At 39.5% G+C, this 14,473-nt stretch overlaps 4 protein-coding genes across 5 annotated transcripts in view; 2 read left to right on the forward strand and 2 right to left on the reverse strand.

Annotated features, from left to right (window-relative positions):
* LOC133995855 (antizyme inhibitor 1-like) overlaps positions 1-14,473 on the reverse strand; it is a 547,935-nt gene that overhangs the window by 224,254 nt on the left and 309,208 nt on the right. The gene's annotated exons all lie outside the window — the stretch shown is intronic.
* c16h6orf62 (chromosome 16 C6orf62 homolog) lies at positions 1,344-5,303 on the forward strand. The gene is made up of 5 exons (XM_062435552.1): positions 1,344-3,028; positions 3,178-3,354; positions 3,439-3,564; positions 3,711-3,845; positions 3,959-5,303. The coding sequence occupies exons 1-5, from the start codon at positions 2,900-2,902 to the stop codon at positions 4,082-4,084; spliced, it is 693 nt and encodes a 230-aa protein (XP_062291536.1). The 5' UTR covers positions 1,344-2,899; the 3' UTR covers positions 4,085-5,303.
* On the reverse strand, positions 4,345-6,948 carry acot13 (acyl-CoA thioesterase 13). The gene is made up of 3 exons (XM_062435553.1): positions 6,825-6,948; positions 6,482-6,666; positions 4,345-5,765 (listed from the first exon to the last, which is right to left on the reverse strand). Exons 1-3 carry the CDS (start codon positions 6,906-6,908, stop codon positions 5,606-5,608), a joined length of 429 nt encoding a protein of 142 aa, XP_062291537.1. The 5' UTR covers positions 6,909-6,948; the 3' UTR covers positions 4,345-5,605.
* On the forward strand, positions 6,582-10,693 carry tdp2b (tyrosyl-DNA phosphodiesterase 2b). Of its 2 annotated transcripts, none has more exons than XM_062435549.1 (7): positions 6,582-6,721; positions 8,404-8,528; positions 9,117-9,266; positions 9,476-9,567; positions 9,710-9,828; positions 9,919-10,089; positions 10,180-10,693. In XM_062435549.1, the coding sequence occupies exons 2-7, from the start codon at positions 8,434-8,436 to the stop codon at positions 10,459-10,461; spliced, it is 909 nt and encodes a 302-aa protein (XP_062291533.1). In that variant the 5' UTR covers positions 6,582-6,721; positions 8,404-8,433; the 3' UTR covers positions 10,462-10,693. The 2 variants fall into 2 exon arrangements, with proteins under 2 accessions (XP_062291533.1, XP_062291532.1); XM_062435548.1 differs by lacking the exon at positions 6,582-6,721 and adding an exon at positions 7,141-7,434.

The raw sequence follows: 14,473 nt of genomic DNA on the forward strand, positions 1-14,473 counted from the left end.
TGAACACACCCTCTAACTGTAATGTCAATTAAAGGTGGAGTACTTATGAATAAGAAAAAACTTGGACTTTCAGGTAAACAACATGATTTTGTTGTGTAAATGCTTTATTCATAGATATAAATATTTAGTTAAGCACCATATCAACAAATGGAAGAATGCACTCAAGCTATTTGCAAAATCGTATCAATACAATGTATATATGTATATATATATTATTTTTGTTTTGTTTTTGTTTTTAGTACTGTGCATGCATGTATTGTTAACACCCATGCACGTGTTGTATTATAGAAACAAGGTTCGTACTTTATCAACAAGCTCTGAAGGCATGGAAGCTGTGTTATACACATGATTTTTCTCCACACAAATCAATAATGTGCAACAATGAACATATTACTAAAATCTCTCTATTTACAAAGTTAGGCTATAAAAAGCAACACAATATTCATAGTTCTCAATGTATGCTTTATATAAATGGCATTGAGTTTATGAGTAACAAATGTACCAACAAATGTATCAGAAATTTTTTTTACAACACTAGGAAATAAACACCACGTGATAAAATGTTCTTGGATTCTCACTGTGAAGACATAAGTTGGCGTAGAGCGCGGATTGTTCCTTTTAAATTTTTAATATCAAACAAAATTAGAAAACTACATCTAAAAATATTACTCAGCATCTATCCAACATGTATACCTGTTTTTGATTTTTAGAAATGGATGACAAATGTTTTTTGCAAAACTGAAATAGAGGATGTTATTCATTTATTTTGTAATTGCTCATTTTGTGTTTTATTTTGTTTTTTTAAACTAAAACTGCACATTAGATCTGTATTGTAAAGAACAAAGTATTATTTCCTGTTTTGTGTATCAAAATATCAATATTTGTAGCATTATAAACCTTTTTATTTTGTTGAAAATTTCATATCCACAAATCCAAAACAACGCTATAATTTAAGTTATTTTCAATTGAAATAAAATATTATTTTGAGTCTCTACACTGTATAAAAAAATAAGAAAATTAAATAGTATGTTATCAAAATCTATTCAGATTTTCTTTTTCATTTAATGTTTTTTCCCTTTATTTCTATTGATATTATCTTCTTTATACCTCATTTTATCTATTTATTTATTCATGAACTGGAATGACTGGTTGTTTGTATATTTTTGTGTATTCTACTGTATATTCTATTCAATAAATACCTTTTTAAGAAAAAAAAAAGGTTTATACTTTAATTTGCATTAATATTATTAATGATAAATAAATAAAAACGCTGTTGTTTTTCTTCCTCGCTGCGGTCATGTGACAACATACGTCACATCTCTGTAGTTGTCTGCGTAGCCATTTTGGGGAGGCTTGTGGATCGACGAGCTTGTGTGTGTATGTGTGTGTGTGTTTGTGCCATTATTAGCTATAAAACAGCAACACACACACACAAAGAAACCAAACGGACACAAACGTTGGACGACTCGCCGTTAACTATGGGCCCGCCGGGAGACACGCACCGCCACACATCGACTGAAAGAGCGGAGGATTTCAGCTGGATTGTCGATTTATCTTGACATGGCATGCAGCAGGGCGAGTCGGAGGTTGTGACGACGGAAGAAAAGGAAGAGAAAGAAAAACAAGCGCAGCAAAACACCTCGAAACTTCAGACGTGAAGGAGGGGAAAGAGAGAAAGGGAAAACAAATAAGAGGGGAAAGATTTTGTTAAGGTTGTGTTTTTTAGTCGTTTGGTTGGCTTGTTGAATTATCTTAATTATCCGTCGATGAAGTTGTTGACAAGACACGACTGGTAGCAACAACAAAAAAAGCTAAAAAGAAAAAATGCTGAGCACAGGCAAAACCAGCTAGGTCAGTCAACCCCCTGCAGGTCTCTTGACTCTCACAGCACTGGCAGTCATATTGAAGCAAGCGAGAAAATGTAAACGCGTGAAAAGATGACTGTACGCTAGCTAGCCAACCAACACACAGGCCTCAATTAAGCCAAGCCGTCAAGAAGATAAGATGTAGCTTTATCGTCGGTTCACTACTAGTTAGTGTCTGAGAAGTGAATGCCTAGATTAGCTTGCTAGCTAGCTCACCTTAGCTAGTGTGCTAAAAATACGCCCGCATCATGACTATCAGCAGTGGCAGCACCGCGGGCCGTGGGCCAAATGAGTGGCAGTAAAAAGTCAAGGAAATGTCAAGTTACTTTCGCAGTAGTCTTCGATGTTACCCGGTGCCAATATCTCCTGGCATCTGTATTTATCTGCCATGTTCGTCTGTATCCCCAACCTGTCTGTAACACGCAAATAACGCTCGACAAGAGAAACAAACACACACACAAAAAAAGACAGCCATGGATGAGGGGACTTTGAAATGACCCAATTAGTAGAATATTTGTCAGCTTGCTAGTCTCTGTAGTCCTCAATTTCACTAGCAAAAAAATAATATATATCGCCGATATGGGGTTTTTATAGTAGCAGCTGCTTCTGTTCATTTCAGTAACATCTACAGAAGGAAAAGTCAAGTCAAATTTGAGTTGCTCTTTCATTTAAATCTCCGTTGTAATCCTGTGTCGATGGCAGGTTGAAAACAAGCTCATTTGGCTTTAAAGTCATGTCTTAAAACATGGATTTTTGAATAAGTAATAAGGAGATGTAGTCTTAGCTTGTTGATCATTCCCCTCCTCAACACTGCCCTTTTTACAAAAAAAAATTAAAATGACTTAGTTTTCTTTTAGATTTGCTGACCTTTTCAGTTGGTAGTTAGTGGGTATTTCACAGATCTAGAGTTGTTTGATGCGTTGTTTCTGCAAAGGGTAGCTCGCTCCATCCTTTATCCAACGTATAAATACAAAATAGAGAGTGTAGACAAAAATATTCTGCACAAGAGAAGACGCTGCCATCAAAATCTAACCATGGGAGACCCAACTTCACGAAGAAATCAAACAAGAAGTCGACTTCGAGCTCAACTGCGGAAGAAAAGGGAATCTTTGGCTGATCAGTTTGACTTCAAGATTTATATAGCCTTCGTTTTCAAAGAAAAGGTTTGTCAGTAAAACGAAAGAATTAAAGTCCTGACATGATCTTAAAATGCACAAATCTCATGGAAGCTAATGTCCTAGAAAAAACTTGCTCTTCATTACACGATCAAGCCAAAATGATTAAATATATGTTTTTGTTGTTGTCTTTACAGAAAAAGAAGTCTGCACTTTTTGAGGTAGCTGAAGTGGTGCCAGTGATGACTAACAACTATGAAGAAAACATCTTACGAGGTGTGCGGGATTCCAGCTACTCTTTAGAGAGTTCGATAGAACTCCTGCAAAAAGACGTTGTGCAACTACACGCCCCCCGATACCAGTCGATGCGAAGGGTAAGTGAACCGTCTTTGGAGCGGCAATGGTTTGAAGAAGACAACATCTTGCTAACGTGTTAATAATTTGTTCTTTTCTCACAGGATGTGATAGGCTGCACACAGGAGATGGACTTCATCCTTTGGCCACGCAATGATATTGAGAAGATTGTCTGTCTGCTGTTCTCCAGATGGAAGGGGGCTGATGACGAACCCTTTAGGCCTGTTCAGGTCGGAGCTTTGCACCTTCTCAGATCCCTCAAGCTGTAAACGTTTGAAGGCTGTTGTCATTTTTTGATTGTAACTGAATGCCTTTGTTGTGGCTGAATGTACCCAAAATGTCCCCTTTGCTCATAAATCTATCATCTGATTCACAGGCCAAGTTTGAATTTCATCATGGAGACTATGAGAAGCAGTGCTTGCATGCTTTGGGTCGTAAAGACAAGGCTGGAATGGTCATGAACAACCCAACTCAGTCTGTATTTCTCTTTATGGATAGACAGCACTTACAGGTGAGTCAGTGTATATATAGTTGTGAAAAGCTTTCAAAGATGCCACCACCAGCTGCTTTATTTGGCCTCCAAACACATTTCCTGCTCATTTTCTTTGTAATAATCTTTTGCAGACTCCTAAAACCAAGGCCACAGTTTTCAAGTTGTGCAGCCTCTGCCTGTACTTGCCCCAGGACCAGCTGACCTGCTGGGGTGTTGGAGACATCGAGGATCACCTCCGACCATACATGCCTGATTAAGGCTTCCTGCTCCACCCAGCCACATAGGGAAAAGCCCTTCCCCCACCCTCCTGCCTAAGCCTTCAGAAGCAAATTGATGTACTCATCTCCACCAGTTTTCCTTTAAAAAAAGATTTGAACTTGTGCTTGGATCTCTCCTTTTTTGTTAACTACTCGTTCTCCCTCCCTGACCTGAAGCTGATTCAGTTCCCATCCTTGTTTTCCCTCACGCTCCCAATGTTCCTCCTCTTCTCTCTGCCATTTTTGGATTGGTTCCCCAGTTGTTGTTTTTTATTTCACTCCCTCTTCATTCCCTTCTACTCACTCATCCAGTTTTGTTTATTTGAACCTGCACGAACATTGATTTTGAGTGGTTGGTTGTTCTCTTGGAGCCGCACTGTCAACAGCACCGGTCATTGAAGGAACTCTTTATGTTGCATCAAAACAGGAACAAACAATACACAGGTCTTCACGGTGGTTCTCAGATGGACGTGTTTTATATCCTTGTTGTCATAAGAAAGGATTGTTAAAGCTTGTAATGTCAATGGGGTTTCTAGAACAACTTTATACAATCTTTTGACCAAGGACAGGTGTGAATAGGTGTTAAAACACCCGTGTAAGCAAAGATAACAAGATGAACAATGTTTGTCAAATCATATGGTGTAGGTATTGCTTCTTATAAACCGCCTTAGTTTTTTGCTGGACTTTTAAAGAAATGTTTTGGTGTCATTTGCTTTCCTCTGAAAATTGCTAGGCAGGCCTTTGCTAAAATCTTGAGTGACTTGAAAGGCATTGTACACAAAGTTGAGACATGTTGGTTAGATGTTGAAGGTCATTGTCACCGTTCAAGCCGTTCATGCACTATTTCATTTAAGCTACTGAAATCTGATGTTTTATGTTTTTGTTTTATTTGGGATGTGGGTTGGTGAGAAACTGAAATGGTGACATACTTTTGTTTAAACTTAACTTACCTAACACAAGTTGCTGAAGCTAACTGATTTTTTGTTTTTGTTTAATTTGACCTACTAAAATTAAGGATAATTTGCTGCCATGCTCATCAAATTAAAATTGGGGTTTGCAGGCTTTACTTGTCAAAGAATATGAAGTACATAGTACAAATAATTTGTTGATTCAGTGTGTTCAGTTGAAAGGGTATAAGGCGTGTAACTTCTGGGTTTTTTTCTGTTGATTCTCAAATCAATACTGCTGAGCATATCCCAATACAGTGCAAATTTTGAAAGCAGAACTCTTGTCCATTTGTTTTATTGCATGTGCATGAATCATTGATACAGTGAGGTCAAAGTTGACTCAGGCCATACAGATATTCGTTTCTCTGTAACTGCAATATGTGACTGTGGTAACAGCACGTCATTAAGTAACTAGCCATGAGCAGGATTTGTTGCACACACCACTGTTAACTACATTTTACACACAGTCAAACTATTTACAGGCAGAGGTTAATTTACATGCTTAGAGTTCATTGTTATGACAGTAGAGCGACTTGATCATGTGATTTACAGATAGGCACAGACTGGAGACAGTTTAGCTGCTGCCAAGGTGTTTGGTGTGTCTTCCTTGTGCTATGAGCTTCCCTGTGGCCTTGCTGGTGAGGTCCACAGTGGCAAACGCCAAAGTCCGCCCTTGCTTTAGAACCTGAGCAGTGATGAGTACGTCCTCTCCAATCTTGGCAGCATTCATGTATCTGTAAGATAGTCACGTTTTCACAGTCATTCATAGTTAAGAGATTAATCTTTAATCGGGTCGGGTTAAGATGATAGTGTGGAGTTCAATTCATATCCATTTTAAAACAAGACATGACATATTTTCAGGGTTTCTGTTTCCTGCCATGAAAACCTGGAAGATAAATTAACAAGTTCTGTTTTCTTACATCTGAAATCAAGACCAGTGAGATTTGTTATTTTGACCGAACATTAGGGAGGTTTTCTTAACCCAGGTAATACATTTAAATAAAAGATACACAAGTAAAATAGCACATATTTACATTTAGTCACTTTTAGGCCCATAAATATAAATTAATGTTAAGTATTCAAAATGTATTCTATAAATCTTGTATCTTTTTAATCATTTTTATTCCCAGCAGTGTGGGGAAACTTGGAAATAGCATTTAAACCTTCATGTTGGGAAGTAAAATGTTAAAAAATAAACTGAACAAAAAACAGGGGAAAAAAACAAGAAATATACTGATACCGATATATATTTGACAGGCCAGTATATCGGCCAGGCTCTATTAGTTATGAACTTATGAACCCTACCATTGCAATTTTTAGTGTACATTTGTTTATTTGAAAGCTCAAGTGTCCATTATAATTACATACATTAATCTACACCTGAAGCCAGAGTTTTCTGGAGCGGAATAAATATATATATTTTGAAGGTTTTCACCGTTCATGGACTCACGTTATGTTCATGTCCACACTGACCCCCGGTGCCCCCCTGTCACTGTTCATGATAGCCACGGTGGAGATGACATCGACCAGTGTGGCTGTCAACCCGCCGTGCAGCGTCCCTCCCCGGTTAGTGTGCTCCTCTTCCACCCGCAGCTCACACACCACCTTACCTGGGGCGGCAGACAAAATGTCCACCTGAGAAAACACATAGTTATCTGTCACAGTGGGACGATGTGTTTATGGAAAACAGGTGAGTGCTGTTTTAACTGCAAACACAGGAGTTACGGAATGTTTCCCATTCACAGGAAAAGTCTTAAAACGACGAAGAAATGTGACGGAATGTGTTTCTTTACCTTCTTCATGACTCTGTCGAAGCCTGGGTTATCTACCATGGCTCTCATTACTTGTTTTAGCGTGTTTAAAGACAGCGAAGCCATATTTAACTTTAATAAACCCGGTGGGCCAATGTCAAAGATATGTTTACTTCACACCGGAAATAGTTGCGTTTGGAAAATCGTCCGAGTGAAACTAGACAAAATAGCTGAGCTGCTTATCGACCAGATTTATACGTAAGAAAGAAAAGTAGCTGCACGATAATGGAAACATATGTTGACATGTATTACTAATTGTATATTTAGAGTGGTTGAGTTTTAATAATGCGTAGTTATCTGTTCTGTTGGACTTGATAAAGTTCAGCCGGAAGTTTTTCACTGTGACACCTCATAACTTCCAAAGAGCCAAAACATGATGAATATTTGCATTTAATGTCCACTTTTTTTAGTGTTGCTCTACGAGTTAAACTAGCAGCTAAATAAAATGGCTGCTTCCTCAGACTCGGACAAAGCGTCAGTTTCTAATGTAGAAGAAAACAGAAGTCGTCTCTGCGATGAGTTTGCTGCTGTAGCGGGAACAGACATCGCTGTGGCTCAGTGCTACCTGGCAGAAAATGACTGGGAGATGGAGGTACAGCAGCTACACCATAACACAACTGTGTGATATGACATTAGCTGGAAGGTTAAACACTATAAGTGGTGGCTAACAAGTACACTATTTTACTGCTGCAGCATGCAATTTAGGATATGAATAGAAACCTTTATTTACTCAGGGGACACACAACCAAGTCATATAACAAAAAGTGTAAAAAGAGTAAAACCAGCAATCTTACAAAAAAACATAAATGGCAGTCAGCATTCTCTGTGAAAGCCACAACTCAGGGGAAAGCCATAACTGCAGTGCAATTAGCACATTAAAACCAAATTATAAAGTCTGCTAAAAGCTTTTCAGCTCTGTCAGATAAAATAATATATTCCTTTATTAGTCCCACAGTGGGGAAATGTACATTATCGCAGCAGCAAGTGGATAGCAAAAATAAAAAGAGCATCAATAGAAAGAATAAAGAACAATAAATAGTAAGTAAGTACACAAGCCTTTAATATTGGCCAACTGAAGGGACTGCAGATGAAAACTAGCTATAATCCAGCTATAATTTAACACATTAATGAAATGTTAAAGACATGCTAAGAATAAAAGGATAAAACATCATCCAACAATCTTAAAATGGTCTAGTGATACAAAATGTTTCTAATTTAAGGGAATCCTGAAGCTTATTCCACCAATGAGGAGCGTAATAAGTGAATGCAGCTTTCTGAGTTCTGTATCAGTTCTGTATATAATAAGGGATATCCACATGTCAGATTAGAACTATGAGTTAGAGGACAAGCTATATTAGGTGCAGCTAATAATTAGACTCTTGTATTCAAAAGGTTTGCTTGCTAATTTGGTGTTTGCCTCCCTGGCTAACAGAAGTGTGAAAAACTACTTTGGCCTTTGAATGAAATAAATATATTCATGCAGTTGGTAAATTATGGCATGTGGTTGAATAGACCCTCATTTATTTACTAGTGTGGTCTTTTTCTCTCTCACCACTTTCAGAGAGCTTTAAACTCATTCTTTGAGGCTGACATGGAGAAAGTATTTGAAGTAGAAGATTCTCCAGAGAGAGAGACCGGACCCCCAACCAAGAGACAGAAGACTGGAGAAAAACCTCCTCAAGACTGGTGTGCTGTCTACTATGTTACTGTCTACGTTATTGTGCATTATAATAATAAACATTTTATTTATAGAGCTCCTTTAAAAATAGAGTTAAGAAAGTGCTTTGACAGACAGAACAAAAGCAGGATATTCAGAAAGTAATAAAACAACAGAGGCAAAAACAATATAAATTTAAAATAAAGTGAAGACAAGAAGATACAGTACAGAGAAGAAAAAAAGATGGAAGATAAAAAGATGACATCACATAAAAGTATTTCTATAAAAAGTGATTTAAAAGAAATCACTGATTCTGTGAAGCTCATCTGTTCAGGCAAGTCATTCCAAGGCTGAGGGCCCCTGACGGTCAAAGCCAGGTCACCTATAGATTTAAGGCTCAGGAAACCCAGCTGAGGATCCAAGGCTGTGCACTGGTTCATATTAGGGGTGGGAATCACCAGAGGCTACAAGATACAATATTATCATGATACTTGTGTCACAAAATTTTGTGTAGCTTGGAGCCAGACCCAAATAACCCAAATCGAACAGGCAGCCAGTGGAGAGAATGTTATCAGCTATCTTTAATTCTGAATTAACATTTCCTGAAAATGTTGCAGCATTGATTTGACTGAAGAGAGTCCTGCCTCCTCAAGCAAACCCTCAGAGGAAGATAACAACAAACTGTCGCTGATCTCCTGGAACGTGGATGGACTTGACACAGACAACCTTGCTGAACGTGCCAGGGGCCTGTGCTCCTTCTTAGTTTTGTAAGCTTGTGTTTATACACTGTAACTCTTTGTAAAAATCACTTGATATTGTATTGATATCCAGATGTCTAGGTGAAACTCTGCTGACAGACATCAGAGTATGTGACTCAGCTAGACATACTAGCATCAGAGTGGTTTTAGCCTTCTCAGCTGTCTCCCCACAAGTTATCAGATGGAAGACTTGTAAAGTGAATCTTCTTTTCATGTAGATACACTCCTGATGTGGTGTTCCTGCAGGAGCTCATTCCACCTTATATCCAGTACTTGAAGAAACGGGCCGTCAGCTACCTGATCATTGAAGGTAAAGTATGGCATGTTCAGAGATGTGTGTATTCTCACTGCAGATTTGTCTGCACTCCTCCATAGTCTTTGTTGGCTCACACTCATATTATACAGGAGCTCAGCTGTTTAAACCACAGCTTTTCTTCACTTGTACTGACCAGGTGGTGAAGAAGGTTACTTCACTGGGATAATGCTGAAGAAGTCACGAGTCAAACTGGTGGAGTCTGAGATAGTAACTTACCCCACCACTCAAATGATGAGGAATCTGCTTGTTGCCCAGGTTGGTGTGCACACAGTCAATTGTCCAAATAATCAAAATCAATGTAGTTAAATTCATAGCTTGTTGTAATGTTGATTCTTTGCAAATCAGGTGAATTTCAAAGGGCAGAAGCTGTGTCTGATGACATCCCACCTCGAAAGCTGTAAGGGCCAAGCACAAGAGCGGATGAAGCAGCTGCGAGTGGTGATGCAGAGGATGAGGGAAGCACCTGATGATCTCACCGTCGTGTTCGGAGGGGACACAAACCTGAGGGACACAGAGGTCAGTCACTGGTTTTTCCAGTGCACTGTTGTCCATAAATGTAATCACAGATTTACCTTTTTAATAATACATGGCCTGGTTCTGTTTCAGGTGGCCAAGGTAGGTCTGCCTTCCAAAGTCTGTGATGTCTGGGAGTGCCTGGGCAAGCAGGAGCACTGCCGCTACACATGGGACACCAAAGCTAACAACAACAAGACCGTTCCCTACGTAAGCCGCTGTCGCTTCGACCGGGTCTACTTCCGCCCTGCAAGCAAGGATGGAGTCCCGCGTCAGGCTCCTGACCACATGGCCTTGGTGGGGCTGGAGAAGCTGGACTGTGGCCGCTACATCAGTGATCACTGGGGGATCTACTGTAGCTTCTCTGCTGGTTAGAGTGACACAAAACAAGTTGAAACACAAAACTACTGTTTTAGATAAGCTGGTCTAGTTTGTTTTTCTGTTTGTTTTCTTGCATTATGGTTTCAGACCACGGTTACACTTTCTCTGTGAAAGATAATATTCTGACCTCATCTGAGGTTGGTTGCCTGTAAATTTATGATCTTGATTTGATTGATTTTATCCTCCATTGTGTTTCTGGATGTCTGGATGTCTCTGCTAAAGTTTTTTTCCCCTGAATAAATGTTAAGATACTGAAGTTTGCATTTCTGTAAATGATTTTTGAGCATTTTGTTTCCAGATAAAAATCCCTTTAAAAAAAAAAAAAAGTCAGCTGTTACATTATAGGAATGAATGTGTTTGTCATTGCAGCAGGACTGTTCTAAAAAAAATACAATTGTGCTGGTGAAGTGAATGTAGTATTGGCATGTGGCCACAAGAGAGCACTGGAGAGACACATTTGACATTGTTAAAAAAAAGGAACATGTCCAGAGGGGTGACAAATTAAGGAAAAACAGGTACAGGTCTTAATGCTTGACCCATTCGGTGGCTCTGTTATACTGTGGGGGACATTTTGCTGGCATGGTTTGGGTCCACTTGTCACCTTAAAGGGAAGGGTCACTGCAAATTAATACAAAGTATTAATCTGAGTGATTACCTTTATCCTATAATGAAACATTTCTATTCTGATTGCAGTGGTCTCTTCCAGGATGATAATCCCCCATGCATAGGGCGTGAGGAGTCACTGAATGGTTTGATTAGTATGAAAATGATGTGAATCATATGCTGTGGTCTTCACAGGCATCAGGTCTCAACCTAATCGAACAACTATGGGAGATTTTAGACTGACTTGTTAGACAGTACTCTCCACCACCATCAACAAAACACCATATTATGGAAAATATTTTGGAAGAATGTTGTCCATCCCTCCAGAAGAGTTCAGAGACTTGTAGATTCAATGCCAAGATGCACTGAACCGGTTCTGGCAGCACGTGGTGGCCATTATTACGCCTTAATAATTACGCCTTCAGTCCTTATTAAGACACTATGTTGGTTTTTTCCTTATTGCAGTATTTCTAATGAAAGAAAATCTGGAATGATAGAGAAAATTTGAGACAGCACTGAACATGCAAAGAAAGTGAGGCTGAATAAATAAAAACAGCAGCTTCTCACTTTTATTGAATCTATTAGTCCATAAACTACGATGAGTAAATTACGTCTCAGATGACAAAAAACCGACCAAAATCAGGGTGAAATTAAGTTGAAGCATGTATAGCCCTTCATTGCAGCAGAAAAAACACACACAGTTCAAAAGATCATTCATTTTTGTTTTGTTTTTTACCTTCCAGCTATCCTTCATTTTCAGTGATGTAACTGTCACGTCACTCATGGGGCTTTTTCACAGGTGAGATTTTGAATGGTCATAACAGGAAAGCACAGGTGTAATTAATACTATTCTATATACATTAAACCTTTATTAATGTAATTAGTTACACTTGTGGTTTTGCAGCTATGACATGTAAAAATGTCTGCTGTGGAAAAATGGCCTATTAGCACAATGATGCATGTAATGATTTAATAGCAGCTATGATCTTATATATTCTTCAGTATGAGTGTGTTGCTGTAGGCCTCACTTCCTCCTCAAACCAGATGTAACCTCCTCCTCAGACTCTGCCGCCAAACACGCTGTCAAGATGTCTCCCTCCCCTTCGCTTTCTGTGAGGCACCCTTCAAATCTGAGTGTGTTTTCATGTTTACTCAGCGCAGTTTTTTTTTTACAGCACAGTCTGAGGAAGAGCTGACCTTAGGAGAGGACACAGATGTGACTTTTCCCTGGGAGCAGGCGTCATCAGAACAGGCCTCCCTCCCTCGTCTGTCCCCCGCTCCCTGCTTCCTGATCAGCAAGGGCACATGAACTGAGTCTGAGGTCACCTAAAACCTTATTTAAAACAAACAGCTTCTTCTTTTTCCTATGATTCATGCCACACAGGCTAATGTAATCCAAATTTAACCAGTGGCGCCACAAATCTCTGATTTTCTGATTATTATTTGGACCAAGCCTTTGATATTTCATGGGTTTGCATGTACCCTACAAACTGCAAGTAATTATTTTCATTATTGAATATACTTTTTTTTGTCTATTAAATGTCATAAAAAGGGGGAATATGCCCATTAATGTTACAACAAATTATTTTTGTCCAACTAAAAGTCCAAAACCTGAAGATTAATAGTTAATATCCCATTCACAAACAAAGCAGCAAACACTAACATTTGAGAAGCTGGAACCAGAAACATTCTTGATATTTTTACATGAAAAATGACTTAATGATGAATGAATTCATCTGGATCATCAAATGCATTCAGTCTTTCAGTCGATTAATTGACTATTTCAGCTCAAGTTTTCAGTTTGGTTAAAGTGGTAAACATTTAGTGTTGATAGATATTGTGATGTAATTAACTACACAAAGACAAAAACAGATTAACGGTCAGCGTCCGTGTAACTGAGGGATCATGGGATACACATTAATCTCATCATCAAACCAGCACAGAATAGAAATCACATGCAAGTAACTGTGAGGGAGACAAAAATAAAAAGCATAAATCTTAAGTTGCTTCCTGTAGGGTCTTCCAGAGGTTTCACGTCTTTGTTCCACTTGTGTTCTCAGCAGTTACGCTGCACAGTATAGAGGAGGGGAACAGGTCATGTACTATATAGATGGTACAGATGGAGGCAACAGCTGTCTGGGCCAAGAAAGTGGTCACGTGATTTGTCAGAGTGCTTTGAGCAAGATTCCTCTAGCCACGGCCGATCAACGCCTCCTTCACAAATCCATAAACATCGGTATTGTAAGTTTCCCTCTGGAAACCCGTGTGGAGGTTTTTTTGTGTCTTTTTTCTTTCACAGTTTCACTCTGAGATGTGTTCTTCAAGCACCAGCAGCCTCACAGATGTATTTTTGGAGTAGCCCTCAGTGAGGACCAGAGCTTTTTCATTTGAGGACCCGTCAAAATGGATGATCTTGGTTTTGCGTGGACGTATCCATGTGCCTGGCAGGGAGGCTTTGAGATGAGGTTAGTCCTTTTAGGCAGGGTTAGATGATGATGGATCGGACACATATCTGACCTGAGCCCGGAAGAGATCGGCAGGCTGTGTGAAGAGCAACAGACGAAGAGAAGTCAGCTCTGTTTGTGTTTGATTGATAGACTATGGCCTAGCTCCTCTTGGTTTTTTGTATTTGGACTGTGGGCAGCTATGTGTTTGTGTGCTGTGTGATGAGGACACAGTACTGCTCCCAAGAAGGAAAATCTATCTGAACCATGTCTGTCAGACACCGTCCACACAAACACCCCCCCCCCCCCCCCCCCCCCCATCCCCCATCCCTCCCTCCTCCACTCACCCCTGTACAAATAGCTTGTCACAGGCAAGGCAAGGGCGAGTGTAAGTGGTGGCAGCACTGCTCCACTCTATATCACCGCTGCCACATCCATCACTGCTTCACTTCAAAATCGCTGTGACAAAGTGCCCCAGAAGCCAGCATTATTTCTGGCCATACAGTGCAGCCGCTGCTGCCTCTGCTGCATATTTGAGGACTGCTAGTTATTTAGAGGTTTGCAAGATAAGGGGAAACCTTCAGAGCCAGAACATTTTGTCTTGGGTTAAGGATAAAGACAGGTGATATTTAAGGATTTATGCTGGGATTGAGGGTGAGTTTATGATGTAGGGAAAAAGGGATTTGATGAAATCTGTGGCAGCTCAACAAAGATTACCAAACAGAGAGTTGCAGTTGGAACTTTTCAACCCATTTCTCTGGACACATCTGTTGAGACGTGAGAGTTTCCCCTCTGATAGCAGTTGGGTTACACTTTCTGCGTTGAAATAGCAAGGCTGACAGAAAGTTTAGTAAAGGCAAACAAGGACAGAAATATTACGTAATGTCTCCTGAGCTGTAAATTATTAAACAAAGGGGAGAGTGGACTTGATGAATATATATATTAGTTTCTACTGAGAG

This window comes from Scomber scombrus, chromosome 16, assembly GCF_963691925.1.
Source record: "Scomber scombrus chromosome 16, fScoSco1.1, whole genome shotgun sequence".
NCBI classification, from domain to species: Eukaryota; Metazoa; Chordata; class Actinopteri; order Scombriformes; family Scombridae; genus Scomber; species Scomber scombrus.